Source organism: Eretmochelys imbricata, chromosome 1, assembly GCF_965152235.1.
Source record: "Eretmochelys imbricata isolate rEreImb1 chromosome 1, rEreImb1.hap1, whole genome shotgun sequence".
NCBI classification, from domain to species: domain Eukaryota; kingdom Metazoa; phylum Chordata; order Testudines; family Cheloniidae; genus Eretmochelys; species Eretmochelys imbricata.
In genome coordinates, this window is record NC_135572.1 from 286834122 (window position 1) to 286855246 (window position 21125).

Consider the following 21125-nt stretch of genomic DNA (forward strand, 5'->3'; position numbering starts at 1 on the left):
CACTCTCCTTACATTGTGTATGATTCAGCCTTACTTTTGAGTAATGCCTTTTCCTAATGCCTGTAGCTTGGGAGAGCTCTTGCCACAGCATGAGAACCAGTGAGCATTTAATCAAATAGAGACAACTGGCAATTAGTTATTGCTCACTGACCTGTTCCTGAGGGGGTTGGACAGAGTTATTTGGGTTCAGTAGCAGTTTCATAACTGTTCATGAATTCTATTACTCAGGGGCAGAGATGGGTGAATCATTTGCAGGGAAGAACTTATTTGATCAAATTATATTATATATAAAAGCAGAACCTAAAAGGGTGAAGAGGAAAATATTCCATGAAGTCTGCTATGGGCCATCAAATGGAGACAAAATTTATGTGTGATTATTAATTTACCATGGTGATGGGCAATACAGACAGAATTTACCCACTTCCTTCCATTTGAAAATTATCCACAACCAGACTAACTTTCATATTTTTGTTCATTATTTGATGAATGGTTTACATAAGTATATTTCAACCTATGGATTGCTCACAAATGATTAGCTGTACCTATTGTTTTAACTATTTGTTATTTATAATTTGCCATTTGTGCCTTGTAATTGATCATGTCTTTCACTTAATATTATTTCTGCTCCCTGGCTGAATTATCCCCAAAGCCAGAAGAGCTTTCAAGATAGCTGTGCAAACAACCTGACGTGAATTCTTGTCAAATGCAAATCTGCATGAGGTTTCATGATAGTTTTCCCTTCTGTGAATATTCTTGTGACCAGAATTTCATGTACAGTTATTCACAAACAGCAAATAATATAAATCAAAAATAATGTCAAAGAGCAATGGTGTTTGTTATTTAAATAATTTTTCACAAATACTCATTTTAAGCATTCACCCAGACCTACTTGGTGTCTTCAGTTATAGAGGACAACATAATTTACTGTACTTCATTTTCTTATTAGATTTTATTAATATTTATAATAAAATAAAACAATTGCCATAATGAAACAAGCCAGCCAACAATAAGCAAATCAGTCCATCTAGTCCAGTATTGTACGTCCAACAATTGTTAACATCTGATGCTCAGACGGGGGTTCAAAACCATCACAGTGCATCATACGCTGTACAATTATATTCAATGGGAAATGTCATCCTCCTTCCAGCTAATGAGAAGTCTATGTCCTGAAACAACAAGGCTGGATGGCCTTTATAATTTTATCCTTGATAGTACAACTGCAGGTGCTATTCTTCTAGAAAGAAAGGATGGTCTTATGGTTAAGGCACAGGATTCAGCGTTAGGAGACCAGGATTCTATTCTTAGTGGTGCCATGCTCTTCTCATGAAATCACACAGGAGGAGATTTGCAAAGAGCAATTAGATGCTCATCTTCCATTGAAAGTCAACGAGAATTGTTTCAGAGTAGCACCTGTGTTAGTCTGTATTTGCAAAAAGAAAAGTAGTACTTGTGGCACCTTAGAGACTAACAAATTTATTTGAGCATAAGCTTTCATGAGCTACAGCTCATGACTCACTCCCATTTGTGCCTTTGAAAATCTCTCCCTTAATCTCCATAGGCCCATATGCATCTATACAATTCAGTGATTTTATTCGCCCTCTTTCCACAGAAAAGGTTAGCAATTCACCCTCTAAATTTACAAATCCCCTTACATATAATAGTTGACATTATTAAACTTACCTCAATGTATGTTAAAGGATTAAACAACATGGTTACCAGACACAAAGTTAATACAAAACTAAAGAAAATGCTATCACATATTACAGAACACGCATGTTAAGAAAGAATGGATTTAGCTACGGTTTCATCTCCTAATTAATACGGTCTCTTGTAAATCTTGCCCTGGATTAAACCTGTGGCCATTCCCAAAATTGATTCTTTCTTCATAGTTAATTGTGTTTCTCTCTTTTGTAAATAACATTTTAATTTATAAAACAGTAATGCCCTGATCTTGCAACTGGGAGGACCCCTGCACCCAGGTAGAGCCCAGTTGATTTCTAGGAGTTGAAATCAGGATGCAATAATGGCAGGAAAGTAAAGCTGGAAATGGACAAGTTATAATTTCCTGTATTCATAAAAAGAAAAGGAGTACTTGTGGCACCTTAGAGACTAACCAATTAGCTTGCATCCGATGTAGTGAGCTGTAGCTCACGAAAGCTTATGCTCAAATAAATTGGTTAGTCTCTAAGGTGCCACAAGTACTCCTTTTCTTTTTGCGAATACAGAGTAACACGGCTGCTACTCTGAAACCTGTATTCATAAAGGGTAACATTCTCCTTTCTTCACACAAAGCTTCTGTAATTGGCTTTTGTGCGGGAAGGTAAGCAGGGGTGTTAGGAGGAGGCATTCTCCTAAGGTCTCTGGCTGTTTGCAGGAGTTTGGGCCATTATTTCCATGTGAAGTGCACATCCCGTAAGCCTGACTTTAACTTGCTAATTTGAGTCTGCAGCAGAGAGCTCTCTGCAGTGTGGAGCCACCCTGTGTTGCTGCTCTAAGGATGCCCACTTGCCTTGATCTGCCCTATCACGGCTCTTAACTGGTGCTAATGGCCTTATGCCAGCTCTCTGCACCAGGATGAATTTCACCCCAACTGATTATTTTAACACAGGATAAAGACTATTTGGAGTCTCAAATTCAATGATGATTTGTTACAGAAGGAATTTTTCTCTGTAGGCTTATAAACTTTACAGATAGTTCATTTATGCTGTATATATTAGATAACTTTTATGGGAATATGGGGACTTTTGTTGGAAATTATATTTGGAGGTAGTTGATGTGCTTATTCATTAATAGCACTTAGAAAATATATTGTCAAATACTCACCATAACAGTATCAAATACTACATAAGCCTGATTTTGCATAGGTCTCAGGAGACATGCCAAACCTTTAGAAAACTGAGGGTTCAGAAAATGGGTGAAGCTGGCCCACCACCAGTTAGCATGGCTCCTTACAGCCTTCTTGTCTGCACAGTTGACTGATATGCCCTCCATCAGGAGCACAACCTGCCCCTGAGTGCTGGATGGCCTCAGATAATCCATCTGGCAGATCTTTGCTACATTTTGGACTTGGGGAAGCTGACGTACATTATAAACCCAAGGGGCACATAACAATTTTGAGTATGTCTACACTGTATTCTAAGCCTGGGCTCTGACTCAGATTTGAGCCGAAGTCTTGCTTCTGTTCACAGATAAATCTGTCTGATTTGAATTAACAAGCACTCAGAACCTGGGTCCTAGGATCATACTAGGGAGTGGGTCAGAGCCCAAGTCCTGCTGGGACTTGGGCGCAATCCCTGTCATTTTGCAGTATATTTGAGTCAGGAGATCTGCATGGTGCAGTATGGACACGTTAGCATGGCTGAGAGATCTGCATCCAGCAACTCTAAGCCCAGATTTACAATGCAGCGTGGATGCTCAAGTGTGGGCTTGGAAACACTGATTTCATAAGCCTAGGTCCCACTAGCCTGGGTTTACAATGCAGTGCAGACATACCCTTGGTTAACTAAGAGTTCAGTCAATAATTTGGTTAAATTATTCTCTAAGTATTTGTCTAAGTTTTAAAAAATGCTCATATTACTACTACTTGATAGAACATTACGATTTACGTTAGATTTTCAGTCATTTCAATGCTGTAACCTTTAACCCTATAATTGTTGTGAAACTTTAATGTGTAAAAGGTAACGTTAGAAACTTTCCAGTGATGAACTTTAAAATGTGAAAATGTCATTGCTAGGAAAACTTTTCATCTGCTCAGTCATGCATAATATAATTATAATCGCTCCTGTTCTAGTGAAATAACACTTCTACTCCTGAAAAAAAAGAGCTTCCTCTGCATTACTGCTCAGAAGAATTTTATGGTGCTTTTTTATTATTATTAAATCCAGTCCAATAAGACTTAAGGAGCATAGCCAAAAAGCTGTAGGAAATACCATTAATCTTTTCACACTTTTGTTGTTGTTCCCTGAGAAACTGAAATATTATAATCTAGTAGTATAAAAGTCTATTGTTTGATTCTTCATTTTTATAAATCCAAATAGTAAGCAATTCATGACAAATCTATAAATCCAAAATGGTAAAGTCACTGGAGATTGACAAATTATTTTTGTAACGGCAAATAACTGCATGTGTTAGACATGATGATGATAAAGATTCTGAAATAACAAAAAGAGCTGATAAAGTGTAAAAAATAATTTAAATGTGATAGCCATAAAAGAGAAGTTACTTAAGAAAACAGTGAAAAGTTTAGTTGAGGTTTAAATGTAGTTTTGAAATTGTATATTTATTATATAGCTGTCATGTGTGCTTTGAAAACTAATCATTTTTCAACAGGAGTCAGATGACTTGCAGAGTTACTGGCTCAAATGCTGCTGGCCATAGTCACATGAGCAGTTCCAGTCCCACTGAGGCTCTTCATAAGAGCAAGACAAGTAGGATTTGGCCTATTATTTCTAAAGAAATGAAAGTGTATTGCCCAGTCTTGCTCCCATTGAAGTCAATAACAAAATTCCCATTGACTTTTATGGGAATATGATCGGGCCTTGAACTTTTCACAAAATAAATGTCAGCTATGTATATTGGGCTTTTATTCTTAGAGCAAATGATGTTGCTTAAAGTGCTTAGGTATATCTGAATGAAACCTGTATACGATCAGTTACAATCCAATACATGTCTTATCCTGATCTAAGCATAAAGATCTGATAAATATTTTTTTTCAAAATTGAACAATATCGTGATACGTAAAGCAAAAAGAAAAAAAATAGCTGAAAACAAAATATTCTCAAACTACATGAAATATTGCTACAATTTTTTAGATTTATCACTTTAATGTCACAATCTAGCTAACTACTGAGGATGGTGTCATGGCAGGAAGAGCTAAAGAAGATCATCTTTTGCTGACACACTAAGGTGAATAATTCTGATCAGGTTGCAATGAAGACTGCACAACCTAAATCAGTGTAATATTACTTTCTAAACAATCAACCTAGTAATTGGGTATTGATTATCAAGGCCAGAGTCCTTCATGGCCTTGCATGCTTAAAATGGACATGAAATGTGACACATGAAACGACTGGAGGTCTTGCAATGTTGTGACAACTGCTAGTAACATACCGAAAATTCTTCTTGAAACTTTAGGTTGTTATCTGTGCAAAGTTCTTCAACATGTTGTAGGAAGGATTTCTTGCTTATTGGCCTAGAAGTAATGACAGAGGAGTTAGACACATGTGAAAGTTGGGTTTTGGTTTGTTTGTTTTTCATTTAACCACTGGCTTATCAAAAGAAATTGTTATCCAGTTTAATAATAATTGATACTTACAGAGATAAAATAACATTATATAAATCACTAACAGTGTGATTATTTGATTTGTTTAGAGCATTTCAAAATAAGCGCATCTTCTCGCTCAATTACTCCTTCTGATCTAGTTTTTGGCTTTAACGTCAAAAGTTTAGCGGAGTGGGATTGTTTTTTAATAAATTTAGCATTCCAATGCAGAGGTTTGATATTATGAAGTTTGTAAGGTTATCATTGTATTCTAAAGTACATAATATCTCTTTGTTGCACAGAAAACATTGCAAGGTTTTAGACGTATAAAATATTGCAGTGACCTCATTCTCATAATGACATGGTTTTTAAACCCCAAGGAGTTTAAATATCCCTGTATTACTTCCCAAGCTAAAACACAGACATGCAGGCTTCACCCCAGAGAGAGAGAAAGCATTTCTCCAGTTACCATGCAATTAGTCATGCTTTTATGATTTATACGCAGCTTGGAGTTTTTTCTAATAAACATAGAAGAAGGAACCACACATTCACACTCATCAAACTAGTGAACTGATAGCCATAATAGAAAAATCTTTAATCAACTTACTTGATGGATTTTCTATAACTAAGTAACCTGTAACAGAGATTGTGTTAAATGCAGTAAGTCAGAGAATAAGAGTGCATTCTGATAAGGCTTTAGATGCAAAATTTAAATAACTAAAGAATCAGAGCTAAACTGATTTCTTCCATGGATTGGGATAATATTGTATTTTAGATATCTTGGATAACTGTGTTATTGAGCTCTTACTTTATGTATTTATAAGTATAGCTGATACAGTTGCAGCCTATTATTCTCTTCAGATCATTTTACCAATGTTCTGTGGTAAAAATGCTCACTGGCCCAAGAAATCCACACATCAGGTACACTGCTTTACTTACATTGGTCATCCCATTGTTTTGCATTAAGGATATAGTATAAAATGAAATGTGTTAATGTCATTCTTTTAGGGGCAAATTCAGAGACTCACTGTCAAGCCCAAGTAGCGCAGATGAGCATTTGGGTGATAAAGGAAACCTGCCTCCCAGACCACATAGCAGCTCTGGGGATGCTCAAGAAGGCTACTGAGGGCAAAAAGCCCTTTGTAGCTCCAACATGTGCCCATCTTTCAAATCTGTGAGTTTTATGACTATATAGAAGTTAAATGGCTAAAGCCAAGATTTTCAAAAACCGGTGAGTAGGTTCCCAACTCCATATTTAAGCCCCTATATAAGTGGACTAACTTCAATGTGAGTTTCTGAGTGCTCAGCAAATTTGAAAATCAGGCTACATATTTAGGCTCCAAAGGCCGATCCTAGAAGGCTATTTCATATTGAGGCACACTGCAGGATCAGGGCCTACATGTTCTATTTTCTTCTGTATAGGTTCTTATACTGTGCTTATCACCATAGTATCTGAGCACCTTCCATAGGTGCATCAAGCACTATCAATTTAGGGCCCTAATCTCTAGCAAAGAAATTCAAAATGAAAAATTTTGGTCCTTCAAAAATTTATACCTTTAACATTTTTCTCTCTAAAATCGCATAAGCTTGGAAATTAAACCAATTAAAATGTATTTAACATATTTACCTCTGGAATACTTTAAGTAGTGTAAATAATCATATGGCTTTCCTTTAAAAATCTTATTAAGAATTTGGTTTTGAGAAGCTATACTTTAACATTTTTTAGAAAATCACTGTCTCCTATCCTTTGTAATAAATATATTTTAGAAAAAAGACAAATGGAAATATGAATGAGAAACAAAAACAATATTAAAACAACTGAAGAGCCATATACTATTAAATTATCTGCATAACACTATAGAAATTAATGTCAAGGCTACACTATATGTGCACTGGCGACACATGTTGTGTTGATATGGTCATTTTCTCAAAACAATGTAAACTGGCTAGTGCGACCAAATTACAGGAAATCCCTATCCAAAATAAGGCTTATAAAGAACTTGATTTCTATCCCATTGGAGTTAAAGGGAATTTTGGAACTGACTTCAGAAGGAGCAGGATTACACCCAAAGTGCCCAACGAGGACAGTTAAGGCAGAGGTACAAATCCCGAATGGGCAGAAAAAGGGAGTGAAGAATGATAAAGCATTGACACCTTCTGCATGAACACAGAACTTCCCTTTGGAGTCTGTTCACAAGTTTCACTAGCACTTATTGTGTTCTGGTCTTACTTTATGGCCGAGCCAGCATTTACTTGGCACATAAACTTTGGCAGCTTCACAGAGCTAAAGTTTTCTCAAGGAGAGTCTATTCTTAACTAATTACGCCAATGTATCGGGCACAGATATGCTAGCCTTTGAACGTCAGGCACTCCTCCCTCTTTATAATTTTATTGGACAAAATTCTTAGCAGATTCTGCAAAAAATGCTGCTTGCTCTTCCTTTTTGTTTGAATCCCCTGTCTTCCCTTTGGAGCAATGGAATAAAAGTCACGTCCCAATCGACATCCCAATAATTTCTGAGATTCTGTTGTCTTCAGTCCCCTGAAATTGCTTGTGATTAGTAACTTACTGCACTGGTAGTTCTGTTGTTTGGGAATTGACATTCAATTTACACATCACATGACCAACCAGAATATGACATTTAGCGCCTTTGTACTCAAGATATAGTGGAACCTACAGCCAAGAACATTGAGACGGGACCATCACCAACATCCTTGGCACTCTCATTGGCTGTGCAACAAGGGAAGTCAAGCACTGAATAGGCATGGAGACAAAACGTGCTTCCTTCTAGTTCACATATGCGTTGCTAACCAGAAGATTTCTATGTTCAGTGGTGGTCATCTGGCACCTTTCACAAGCACTAAATGTTTTTTAAGTAGTTGGGCCAATTGGGTGCCTCAAGTTTGACACTTACCTCCATAATTAGACACCTACATGAAGGATCTGATTTTCAGAAGTACTAAGCTTTCACAACTCTCTGTGGAGCTAGTGGGGGGATACAGAGAGGCTCAGCACCTGTGAAAATCAGGCCATTTAGTACCCATATGTGCATTTAGATGTGCGATCTGAGGCTTCTGAAACCTTGTTGTATAAGGAACTTTACAATGAGTGAACTGTGCCATGATGAGGGTTCTCATCCAAAATAGCTCAATGGAGTTTTGCATAGCACAATTATGCTTGGTTGTAAACTTTCAGGGGTTTAAAAAGGCAGCTTATTTTTCTCAATATTTCTAAAATGAAACATTGTGATAAGAGGTAATAGTTTCATCTTCTTACAGTATTTTTAATGCACAAACACTAGTCTGCTAACAGCGCAGCTTCACTCACTTTCCAGTCTCCTGTATGAAACATCATGATGCAAATATCATCAGATCATGAAAAGTACAACTCATACTCAGACTGTAAAGTGACAACTTCCCCGATTTCAACAGGATAATTTAACATTTCCATTTACTCTGCATTTAATGGGGGGAAGTAAAGCATTCTCTAAGCTAAAGAATACTTTGTTGCCTTAAATCTGATTTTCTTTTTAAACAGTGTATTGTTTCACATATGGGAGTTTTTGAAGTCTATCAAAAATCTGAATCCCACTCAGATTACTTCTGATAGACTTAGAAAGAAGCCATTTATTTGTGTTGGCAATGGTAACTGAAGACCATATAGTGACACAGACTCGGCTTTCTCTCTGGGTCAATCAGTTGAAATCTATAGGGAATTAAAACTTTGTCCAAATGGAAAACCACAGAAATGAATATGTAGACTAAAGGCTTAACTCATAAGCACCACTGACACTTGCTTGGAATAACTGAAGAACTAATTTTTAACAAGTTAATTGAGACCTACATAGGGCTTAACCCTTCATGAGTGATCAAGGGCAACGGGGAGAGGATACCAGGCCCATTCCCTTCAACTGCACAGTGGCTAGGCAAAATCCTGGTCCTTGGTACACTAAACTGAAGGAATCTAGCCCTGACAGTTGCACTAAAACCTTTATAAGGGGCATGCAGGGGCAACGATATCACCGTGTCCTCTACCCCGCAACCCCATCCACAGAAGAGCTGGGCTGACATGGGCAAAGGGAGAGTGTGCCCCGTATGTTTTAAAGGGTGTAACAGATGCTGTTGTTGTATGCATGTCCCCCCATCACTTCACAAAGCATTGTATCTGCCTCAGGCACAATGCATCCAGGAGCTGCTGCTAATATGAAGCCCCTCCTGTCTTATGCACAAATCCGTGCAGACAGGGACTTAAAACCATAACCTACTCCTGTCAATCCAAACTGTCTGGGTTAATGTCAGCCAGGTAGGTGGAGAAATGGCCTTTTTTTGTGGGTGGAGAAATGGCCTTTTGTTGCATATCTGTAGTCCCTTGGTCATTCTGTGTGAGTTGTGTGCCAATGTCAGTTGTGGCAGGGTAGCTGCCACACATAAGCTAGCTATCATATGAGGCATTGTTGGGTAGAATGTTCCTTGAACATGCAATGTTCATAGAGTACTTTCAGCGGATGCCTCACCAGATCTCATAGCCCTGATGCTCACATTCCTCTTACATATGGTTTGCATGGATGGTGGGTGCAGTTAAAATATTTTGTTTTTATCTTTTTACTGGTAGATAAAGAAGATTTTATTGGTTTAAGTAGGTAATCCCTACATGTACAATGGAGAGTGCTGCCAGAACCAGTAATATCTTATCTACTGGTCAACAAATAAAAGAATTCTTTGTAGGCCAGATTCTCTGTTCCTGTGCAGAAATGGAGGAGTAAGGATGAGACAATGGTGGCTTTAAGCTACCTCTGGATCTTCTCTATTCTTGACTGTGCCTCATGAGTACTCTAATTTACACTCAGTTGTAACAGCCTCTCAGGGCCCTTCTGCAACCAAGAATAGCTACAGCACAGTATTCTCAGGCCACATCCTCTCCTTTCCTCAGAAAATCCCTGGCATACCTCTATGCCAGGAGGTGCAAGGGATGGCAGTCAACTTTATGCCATCCAGGAATATCCCCGTGCAGGCGTTTTCCCTAAGGCCCATTTTCACCATGTTTACAGCCCCTTTACATCAGAGACATGTGAAGGGACTGTAATAGAAGAGAGAATCTGTCCCTTTAACTGGACTGTAGATCATGACAGTGTTGATTATGAACAAATGCTGCATGGTCTGTGCGATAAATTGGGGATATGTCTGTGTCAAATTGTGAATGCCATTTTGTTTTGTGAATGCCATTTTGCTCCCTGGGCTCCTCCTGAGAAGCTGGTACAGAGAAATCTAGTGCTATCAATTCTAAATGTCGCTCCACTACCAAATCCATCCACAAGAAAAATGAACTCTCTACACAGGAACTTGGATGGGAGCTGGGGTGGAGTTTCTCAGCCTGAATAAATGACCAAAAGGGTCAGAGATTATATTTAAGTGGGACTTCAAGTACTTCCAAGAGTAAAATGCCTGTGGTTATGAAATATCTTTGCTAAGTCTGCATTCCTTGCTTGCCTGCCATGTTGTCCCTGAAGGGGTTAATCAAGAAGTTCAAAGCACCCACAATAAAGTCGAACACTGAGGGAGTGTGTATAAGCAATTGGGGGCTCAGGAGGGCTGGGACACTCATTTTGGTGTCTAAGGCAGCTGGACTAGAGAGAGTCCCACAGCCCAAGTAGGGTGTCAGACACTGGGTCTGCTCCTGAGAGACCCAGAACTATGAACAATGACCAGTCACTAGCCAGACCCATGGGGTTTAAAAGCACATAGGATCTGGAGCTTGATTCCACTCACCGCAGATTGGGATCCACCCAGAGAAGTGGATTGGACCAGGTTGTGAGAGGCTGCAATAATCAGGAATTGATATAATCACATGTATACATATGCTTGGTATGCTTGATGAATCCATTCAATGTTTCTACCTAGACAGATTGGCTGGATTTGATTTAAACAATCCTTGATCTGTTCAGTTCTTGCCTGTCTCCTATCACTTAAGGAGATTAACATGTCGCCACTACTCTCTCATGTTAGTATTTTAGGAATTATTCCCTTCCAGCACATTGCAAGAATCTGGCACATATGTATCAGATATTAGTGTGTCTGTGTTAGAGCTAGTCGGGAACTTTTCTGAGGCAACGTTTTTTGTTTTGTTTTTTTTGCTGAAAAATGCTTATTCGTCTAAACCTAAACTGTTCATTGAAAAGGGTTGGTTTTTTGTTGTTGTCTTTTTGTTTGTTTGAAACAACTTTGTTATGAAATTTAACGTAATTAATATTAAAAATGTTTTTGAAAAGGTTGAAAATGAAATTAAATACTTTGATTGGCCCAAACCAAATTTTTTTCAGTTTGTTGGTTCACAATTTTATTTGATTTTTTTGAGTTTTTGGCTCAATTCTGGGTGGGGAAAAAGTTTTGAAATCTTGGAAATTTTCACAAGATGGGACAACTACTTTCCACCCTGTCCTACTCATTGTATGGACCTGTTCCGCATGTTCCTGACTATCCGAGCCAAATAATCTTCTATGCTAAGATCTGCTGCTGGGAATAGGAGAATGTGTGGGTATGTTGGAAGGTTTTTAGGGTTTCAGTTCTCTGATTCCAACCTATGCCACCTCAGTTCTCTGATTCCAACCTATGCCACCTCAGCTCCAAGGCTGCTCTAACTTACATCAAATGATGTACGGTAAGCCAGATGACAACTGGCAGAGCACTGTGTTGTGCAACACCCCGCTTGGGATAGGTGGGTGGTGCAGGAACTGGCTGTGCTGGCTGTACATCAACTAAGATTTCCCCCATGGTGAGGGGATACTTAGCTGGCCAGTTACAGAACACTGTTTTCAGTGCTTCACATTATATAGGACAAGCAGGAAATGATACATATGGACAGATTCCTTCCCCAACCTGGCTCATTTATGCTGGTTAGATGGCACAAATGAGTGAGAATCTGGCAGTGATTTGCTAACTATCCCCTCACTATTTGAAAAGCTATGGCTGGGCAATTGACTATGTTCATGTAATAATTCAACCAACTCGTGACAGTGAGGAAGTGCAGAAATAGGGAACTAGTACCATATTCTGAATGTGCAATTCATTTGCGATGGTCTCAGTGCAATCATCAGCACGAAGCATTAGAACTTAACATGCTAACATGGCACCTTTACATTCCATATCACTCTTATTATATCAGAGCCAGAAAATGAAAGTGCCTCAAAATAAAGTAATTGGTAAGGTAAGGAAAAATGCTGAATTACTGCTCAGTAAAGTCTCTGCTGTGCATACATCACTTAAACTGCACATAAATATGAAATATTACAATTTTGTCCTAACCTGCAGGGTTTGACATTGTATAAATCCAAATTGGACATAACAGACAGAGCAGTGGTAAAGTGGAATTCTCCCATGTAACATGGGATTTGATCCCCTGGAATTTTTGCTGAGATCTTAATGGGATGCTTTCTGGTAGCATGGACAGTACAACAAGCAGCTGAGGAGAAACAAAAGGATTTCTCCTGAATATGCAAATTCTAATGCTTGAAGAAAAGTGTAAGGCCCAGTTTTGAACTCACAGTGGTATATGAACTCTAATTGTGCTGTCTACTTTTTGTATGTCTGCTGAGGTTAGTCTGAAATAATTTCTGTTAAAAATTGCTCTAGTTTATTTTAGAATATTTGCAGAATTATAGTGTCTTAACATTAATCACTGAGATCAAAGATGATATGTTGACAAATTCAATCATTTGTCATTAGCATTACCATATAATGGTATAGTATAGTATAGTATAGGTTGCTAATACTAATTTCATTTTCATTACCAAGAACACATTTTGGAAAATTATTTACTTTGGATAAAGATCAACAAAGTATAGTAACACACAAGTCACACAACATTATGGAAACCACAACATGTCTCTTCAACAGTGCAATAACTTACTGGATGACAAATATCTCCTTGCGTCTAAAGAAAAATGAGGAGTATCTGGAAGTAAAATCCATTAATAATTTAGTACACAAACAAAAATGATATTGTTCTTATTTTGCTAGCAATTTTCAAATGTATACCTTGTAGGAAACGTCTCAAATTAATGACCTTTTTTGATCCATCAAGGACATTTATCTGGTTTACAGCTACAAAGGTGCAAAGGGTTGTGTCCGTCTGTTGAAAGTGAACATCTCCACTACTGCTAACGGGTATTAGACTATATTATCTAAACAAAATGTTGCACAATGCCCACACCAGGTGCATTGCATTCATTAGCACCAGAGGACTCCCAGTATGTTTGACCATGTGCTGCAAGTGGCACACATTTGAACAGCTTTATAATGCAATAATACTTCTTTTGCACCATGCACGTAGCCATAAAACATTGAAAACAAACAGGTCAAGAGCTATAGGTTTTCATCTTCAAGCTACCCGTAGTCTGCAACAGTAGGATGATTAACTCCTAGGGCAAGGTAATCTTAGGCTTCCAATCTTTAAGGAGATTGCCTGCCACAGTGTTTTCCATTCTATGTACTGTGTGACACAGTAGGGAAAATACAGCCATGTCAATAACATTTATCCAACATTTGCTAATTCAGTCATAGCACACTGTTTAGAATGTTCATGATATCTATCTGTGGAATAATGTGGCAATTTCTGACTACCAAAAGGAACACAGTACAGTTTCCCCTCCAAACAATACATGGGGCAAGAATCTCTGTCACTTTGTGAAAACCCAGGAAATCTGGCCAGGTGAGTGACCTAGGGCTACTACATGTTTCTCCAGGCTCTGGGTGTATAGATGTGGCCAGAGTGTTTTCAAGTTCCAGAGAAACTCAGCTGCAAAATTGGTCCCCTTGTGCAAAAACATTTCCTAAATGTCAATTAAACAATGATTATGTTACTGGTTGAGCTGAAAAAGACACAGTTTAAGGGTTTGGATCTTTTGGGATGTTTATAAGTTTGCAATCCACAGAAAATAGTGAGCCATCAAAATACTGAACAATTTCCCATGTTTAAAAAATGCATCTCCTTTTGCCATCAGAATTAAAGGATGATTTGCACTTAGATCTTTATATTTTTATAACTTAGATCTTTATCTTATTGTAAAAGATGTGAAGATTAAGTAATATTCTACTAGTCAGAAATGTCTGGAGGATGGAGGGCACCCTTTGAAAGAGGATCTTAGTGACCTGTGTAAATAAGAACACCACAAACACTTCCAAACAAGCAAAGGTCAGAAAGGGGTCATGGCTACAGATCCTTTGGACTACGGCTTTGCCTAAGGGGTATGCTTACCGAGTAAATCTCTCATCCTTCAGTTCCAGGTTTGCCACTGTGATCAACTGATCCAGCTTGAATTTAGTGTCAATAATTTCTGCATCCCGTGGGGAGTAGGTGCCTCCCTCTTTTTGCTTTTGTCGGATTCTAAACCAAAGATCATAACAAAGTTGAGAGTGAATGAGAAAGAATATTCAAATGATTTATTAATTACACATGAATTAGCAGGATAGATTCAGCCTTTCATAGAACTAGGAGTAGAGAAACTCTAGAAAAACAATGATACTTCCAGTTTTCATTCTGTGATGAGCATAGCGAAACCAGTAGCAATTTTACCCATCTCTTTGAACATTTTTGTCAGCAAGCATTTTAGCCACATTTTACTGGCAAAATTTTGACAATGGAGAAAGTCTTCCTCAGAAATTATTACTACTTGGACCTGATTTTCCTCTCATTTTCACTAGTGTAAATCAGAAGTAATTCAACTGAATGCAATGGAGTTATACTAGTGTAAAACTTGTGTGAAAAGAGAATCAAGTCCTTATACTTCTTAACTCCTGTGTAAACTCTTGACCCATTTCTTATTTTCCTTCAATGCCCTGGTAAACTAGTAGTGGCAGAATAGCACCTGTGGCTACTGAGCAAATGAATGTCATTCATGCAGCAGTTTGACACTTCTTCAACTAGGCATCTATGCATGCTATAGGTTACCTCACCTAGGGTCAAATTTCTGATTTCTCAAATACAGGTGTAATTCCAGATTAGACCCATTGACTTCAGTGGAGCTACTCTGGAATTTCACCAGTGTGACTGAGAACAGACTTTAACTTGCTGACTTCAAATCAAGCTACTCATCCTCTGTAATGGATGACAGAAGTTTCTATATGATAAAAAATGGTATTAAAATGCAACATAATTTAAGATACCAGGCTGGTTATATATGGTTCTAAGTATAGGATTTATTTCTTCTATATGTAAAGACATATTTGCATATAGATGAACAAGAATGTGTAGTATTGTATATACAAAGAAGTCTTACCTTGCAAAAGCATAGATTGCCACCACAAGAAGAATTATGGAAAGTATACACAAAGTGACTGCAAGTATTATTTCTACAGCTCTTTCTGACAGTCCCTCACCTGCAACAGAAAGTGGGCAATACTGGGACTGAACATTTGAAGAACAAATATCTGAAGACTGGATCGTTCTTTGACTACTTCTGCAAACAAAAGGGAATTGAATCCAGCACATTTCTCGGGGGGGGAGCGTGGGAGGGGGGAGTGGGATGAGGGAGCCCTGTGCTCCCTTTTTCCTGGCAGTGAGTAGGAGCTCTTCTGCCAAAGCTCAGCAGTTTCTGGGCATCACAGGATTTTTGAAGTGGGACCAAGAGTGGGTTGAGCAGAGGACCAGCTGCAACCTCACCAGCTGCTGAAACCATGCTTTTCCTCATGTAAATCCAAGGGGCATTAACTACCGCTGGGTCCTCTTCTGCAGCTGCCACCATGCACCTTGTGACAACACAACAGATCACTGCACAAGGCCATGCCTAAAGGGTAGGCCAGTAAAGTAACATGGATGAGTCTGTTCTGTCTTCTCCGTGGAAACACTCCGCTTTCATGGGCATAGGCCTTCCCTTATCTGTGGAGCCCCAGGATCCACGAGACTGGGAAGCAGCGCTCCTTGTCTACTCTACAAACCTTCCCAACCTATCGATTACCTAGAAACTTGGTGAGACCAATCTCACTGAGCTTCATGATCCCTCTGCCTTCATCCCATGGGCCTCTCAAAGAAAATGAAATTCCAGGTATTTCATTCTGAAGACTTAGTAAAATAGGAGGCATTTATGGCAATGAAGCCACATCCTTTTATACCCAGAGAGGATGTGCTTGTTGAATATTTGAAACTAACCCAGCAACACTTTATATGAAACTTCCCAGATATTAGTGGTCTTAGATACACAATATTAAGACATTCACAGAATGTTAAATAGACACCATTGTTTATTAAAAACTTCTTGAGGATTAACATCTACTGTACATAAAACAGCATACCAGTAACTGCATCACGTGCAAAGTTCAGCTGATATTTTACAAGACCATAGCAATTTTAATAAATCTAAATGATCAAATCTAAATGAGCATTGGGGTTCTCATCACTTCAAATAGTGTGGAACAGAAAAATGTATTAGAAAAATTGTGTTTGTGGCTCATTTCCACACCCATTTGTAATTCCACAGCCACCTCTCCTCCTATTTGCAATCATGTAAGAAGCTACCAACAATTGCTTACATGGAAAATTAATATGAGGAGAAAATTAATGTAATTTAGCTTCCTTTTAATGCAATTTAGTAGTTGAAAACAAAGAACTAGCACCATGGAACCAGCCAGCTCCTGCAGATTATGACCCACAGGTTGGCAACTTCTTATGTAATGCAGATCAAAAGTTATTATTTAGTATATCTGGTTGTATTTAACTGATGGTCACTGCACAGGGAATATTATCTTCTTGAGATAAACATGCAATTCTCCTTCATAGCACCAGTTATGGAGATTGGGTGAAACCTCATTGATGCTGGTGGGTTTGACAGATGCCCTTCATTCAGGATAAATGTAAGCAACAGTTTAGCTTCTTCTTGGAGCAAGATGAAACAACAGGAGTCTCTGGCCAAAACACAGGCCCAAGTATGGCCAGTCAGAAGCTGAGCTATGTGGGCTGATGGGGTTAGCTAGGAATTGAATGTACAGGTAGCTAGCACTGTTTGGTGGAGGGCTGTGTGTATAAGCTGAAACAATCAGAAGTACTGAGGAACAGTAAGAGAACAAGCAGAGAGAAGCAGCCAGAAAGCCAGGAAAACAGCAAGAGAAGCACTTGCAGCATGACTCTGTGGGTATGTCTGTACAGCAACTAGACAACCAACTCGGGCTCACAGTCCATGGGCTGCATGGCTGTTTCACTGCTGTGTAAATGTCTGGACTTGGGCTGAAGCCTGAGCTCTAGGACCCTGGAGGATGGGAGCCCAGAAGTTTACACAGCAATGAAAAGGCCCAGCAGGCCAAACCCTGTGAGCCTGAGTCAGCTGGTAGACATCCCTCAGAGAAAACCAAGAGAGGGCTTTTTGAACAGTGTGCTGGCTGGAAAGAGGCTTGGAACTGTGAGCAAAGAAACTGCTTCCTGTTGTTCAATTCCTACTGTATTCACAGAAACAGGATTTCGTACATTCTTTGTAAATTAACAGGATTGCATCACAGAAATACCCAAATCCATCCTCTAATTCTCCTTCAACTGGAAACAATCTGCAAAACCCTGAAAAGCGGTGAATCTCTTGGGTCAAAAGGGTATCAGGTCCCACACCAAAGTTTTGGAACAGTAATATCAAATCTGTTTTGCATCTGGCATTTGCTTATTTATATCACTAATAAAAATACTGTAAAGCAGTAATACTAAACCTTTGGTTCTCCAGCCACAGGTGCAGTTCTTCACATGTGCTCTTTGGGTTTGTCTGCACTAGACTTTACCTTAAGCTAATTGATTGTTAATTAACTTGAGATAATTAATACCTTTGTAAAGGCTCGTGTAGACGCTACCAGCATTGGCTGAACCCTCAGGTAAACTACAAACATGAGTAGCCTGGAACAAATGATTGGGGAATGTCCAGAGTAGAGCTGTGTGAATAAAACAGAATTTTTTGGCTCGCTGGCCAGACTGAAAAATAAAAAAAGGACAAAAAATATTTCAGATCAATGAAATTTGTTCAAAATTTTCAGTGAACCAAAAACTCATGAAAAAATTGTTCTGTTGAAACTGAAAGAAATGTTTTGTTTCATTTTCAAATTTTTTAAAATGTTTTCCAATTTTTTAAATAAAATTGAAGAACATTTTGAAAGGAAAATTTTTTTGAATTGAAAAATTCTAAATGATTTAATTCAGAAATGTTGAAATGAAACATTTCAATTAACCTGACAAACAATTTCCAACTTTGACACGAATTCACAAAATGTTAACTGTCGACCCAGAGCTGCATTTTTCATTAAAAAAATGTTTTGGCCAAAAAATTCCACACAGCTCTAGTCCAAACTAGCTTTCACAAAGATCTTGATTATCTTGAGTTAGTTGCCAATCAATTAATTCAAAGTAAAAAACAAAAATATCTGGTCAAGAAAGTGCAAACAGAGGTGCTGGTGAGTACTAAGTAAATGAATTAGAGTTGCCAGAATCCTGTCTCGCTCTTTCACAACCCTCCAACAGAGGAGAAACTTTCTTTCTCCTAGCAACCAGGAAGAGGTTTGGAGCAGGGGAGAGGATGTGGAGGTGGGGAGGTAGTGGGAGAGGGACAAAATAGAGAGATAGAGACAAATGACATTGTGTTGCAAAATGATTTTGATCTGCTGTCACATCAATACATAATAAGAAAAGGAGTACTTGTGGCACCTTAGAGACTAACCAATTTATTTGAGCATGAGCTTTCGTGAGCTACAGCTCATAATGATACTGATCCACAAAGGGCCAATAGGATAACGCAAATGTCACATTGTGATAGTTTCATCTCTCTGTGGCCTTGACGTCACTAGGAAAAAGTGTTTTTGCTTTGTTTTGTTTTTACCAAGCATAAGCTAACACATGGTAACAAACATGTTAAAAATCTGGTGTGGACAAGGCAGTTTGTAATTTTCACATGTGTTAGCAGGTGGAGGTAAACCCTAGGATCCCCCCAATTGTTTACTGCCATCTGCTAACAGGTGAAAATTACAAACTGCCTTTACCACAATGGTCACCATGTGTTAGCTAAAACATAGTAAAAACCCCACCTTTCTTCCTAGTGTGGATACATCCTTTGTGGCATAGCCATGACTAAATGACTTCCAAGCTCTTCCAGATTAGAATAGTGGTATTCACAAAATGGTTGAGAGGAGAATATACACTAAAATCTATTGTGCAGTTTTGCGTAAGCGAGGCACTCCTGCCCAAAACTAATTATTATGCTTGCTTTATCTGGCCAGGCAAGAGCCAGCTGTGATGCCATCATTCCCATGGAACCTTGGCACAAGGTAGTATTGGTACTGAAAAAGAGATCAGGAAACCCTAGGACCTGGAGAATTTACAGTGCTGTTTTTTCTGACTTCATGTCATAGTAAAGGCAACCATGTCTTGTCCAATTGTGGCACATGCCAGAGGAGCAAGTGGTGCAATTTTCAATAGTGCAAGTACAGTAGGGACTATAATTAACTACAGTATTTGCCTGTAAAGCATTTCATTCTGTGCTTGCCTGGATGGTTTCTTTAAGCCATTCAGGGGATTTCTGGTGCACAGGTACCTTGAAGGGGAAGGAAGGGATTGCAATCACAACTCCTTTCATACTGCCCTGTCATGCTGGCCCTTCAGGGTATTTGCTTCAATGACTTTGAGTGTCAGAGATTTCTAAGGCAGAAAGCAGCATTTCTTTTTTTCCTGAGCATTCAGGGTCAGGGAAATAGACCATTCAGGTTGGGCACTAGCATTTGGGTACTTCCAATATGTGACACTTCATTTTCTAAGACAGATCAGGTGGGCTGGGGAGCTCAGAGGGCACAAGATGAGTGCACAGAGGAGGAAATATGTCCAGCAGCAGCCCTCTGCTATTATCTAGGGACTTCTACAGCTTGCTCGGGTTCCCTTTTCCAAGGGATGGTAGTTTCCTAAGTATCGGTTTACTATTTTGTTGAAGAAACCTATCAATTTCAAGGGATCTGCCCAAAAAAGTTTGAATCTCACTCCCTCAGGATCAGTGCAGCTGCTGCAGCAGGTCTGTGTGGTTTGGGGTCCAACAACAATTTTGCCATTGGCCAGTGACATCCAGAATTGTCTAGATTCTATGTTAGAACACCACTGGTTTAAGCAGAGCCTTGCCAATCTGTTTATGATTGATAAAAGTTGTTTATTTTTGTTTGAACCTGAAGGGTCAAGGGATCATGTCCACAGGATGGCTGCCAATAGAAGGAATGGATCACAGCTGAGACTCATCAAGAAGATCATGCAACTACTGTGGCATGACTTTGCAGGGCATCCTCTGGGATGAATGGATTTCCGGACTGTGCACTCTTGAGGTTAAGCTAGGCCCACCAAAAGTTGTGGTTATTAACTTAAAAGTGAATGATCTTGTAAAAAGGAGAGAGAGCAATTTCATAACTTATCAGATGCTTTTGAAATATTAAAATGTCTTTAATAAATTACGTTCTCCTTACCTAAAGTTTTGACAGGGTCAGAATAGTCTGAATCTGTAAACTGGCCTTTAACATTTGTTGCTCTGAACTTAAATCTGTAAAATAATTAAATAAATTCAAGAATCAAGTATTTACATACAAGTACTAAAATCATTCATTCAGTGAAGAACTAGTAATTATTCTTCATTCTGGGGAAAAATAACATGCAATCAGTATACTCCATATAATTTAAGAATCCTAATGTCAGCATGTTAAAAGTATACTGCAGATGCGTGAAATGGATAGTACTTATCTTGCACTTAGACTTGCTGAATTCAGGAAGAACAATCTTATGTTACTAAAACAAAAAAACTACCTGTCAGTTGTCTCACTTCTACAGTCCAGTAAAAAAAAATTAAGTATATGAAAATTTAAAACCACTTCATACAGAAAGTCCC

The 21125-nt window shown here is 38.6% G+C and overlaps 1 protein-coding gene across 1 annotated transcript in view; it reads right to left on the minus strand.

Annotated features, from left to right (window-relative positions):
* Window positions 1–21125, minus strand: part of PTPRQ (protein tyrosine phosphatase receptor type Q) — a 156713-nt gene that overhangs the window by 17673 nt on the left and 117915 nt on the right. Inside the window, exons 33-37 of the mRNA XM_077838126.1 lie at window positions 20710–20783; window positions 15531–15630; window positions 14510–14638; window positions 5868–5894; window positions 5110–5191 (exon numbers count right to left, since the gene is read on the minus strand). Coding sequence (XP_077694252.1) covers window positions 5110–5191; window positions 5868–5894; window positions 14510–14638; window positions 15531–15630; window positions 20710–20783 — 412 coding nt within the window. The remainder of the gene's footprint in view (window positions 1–5109; window positions 5192–5867; window positions 5895–14509; window positions 14639–15530; window positions 15631–20709; window positions 20784–21125) is intronic.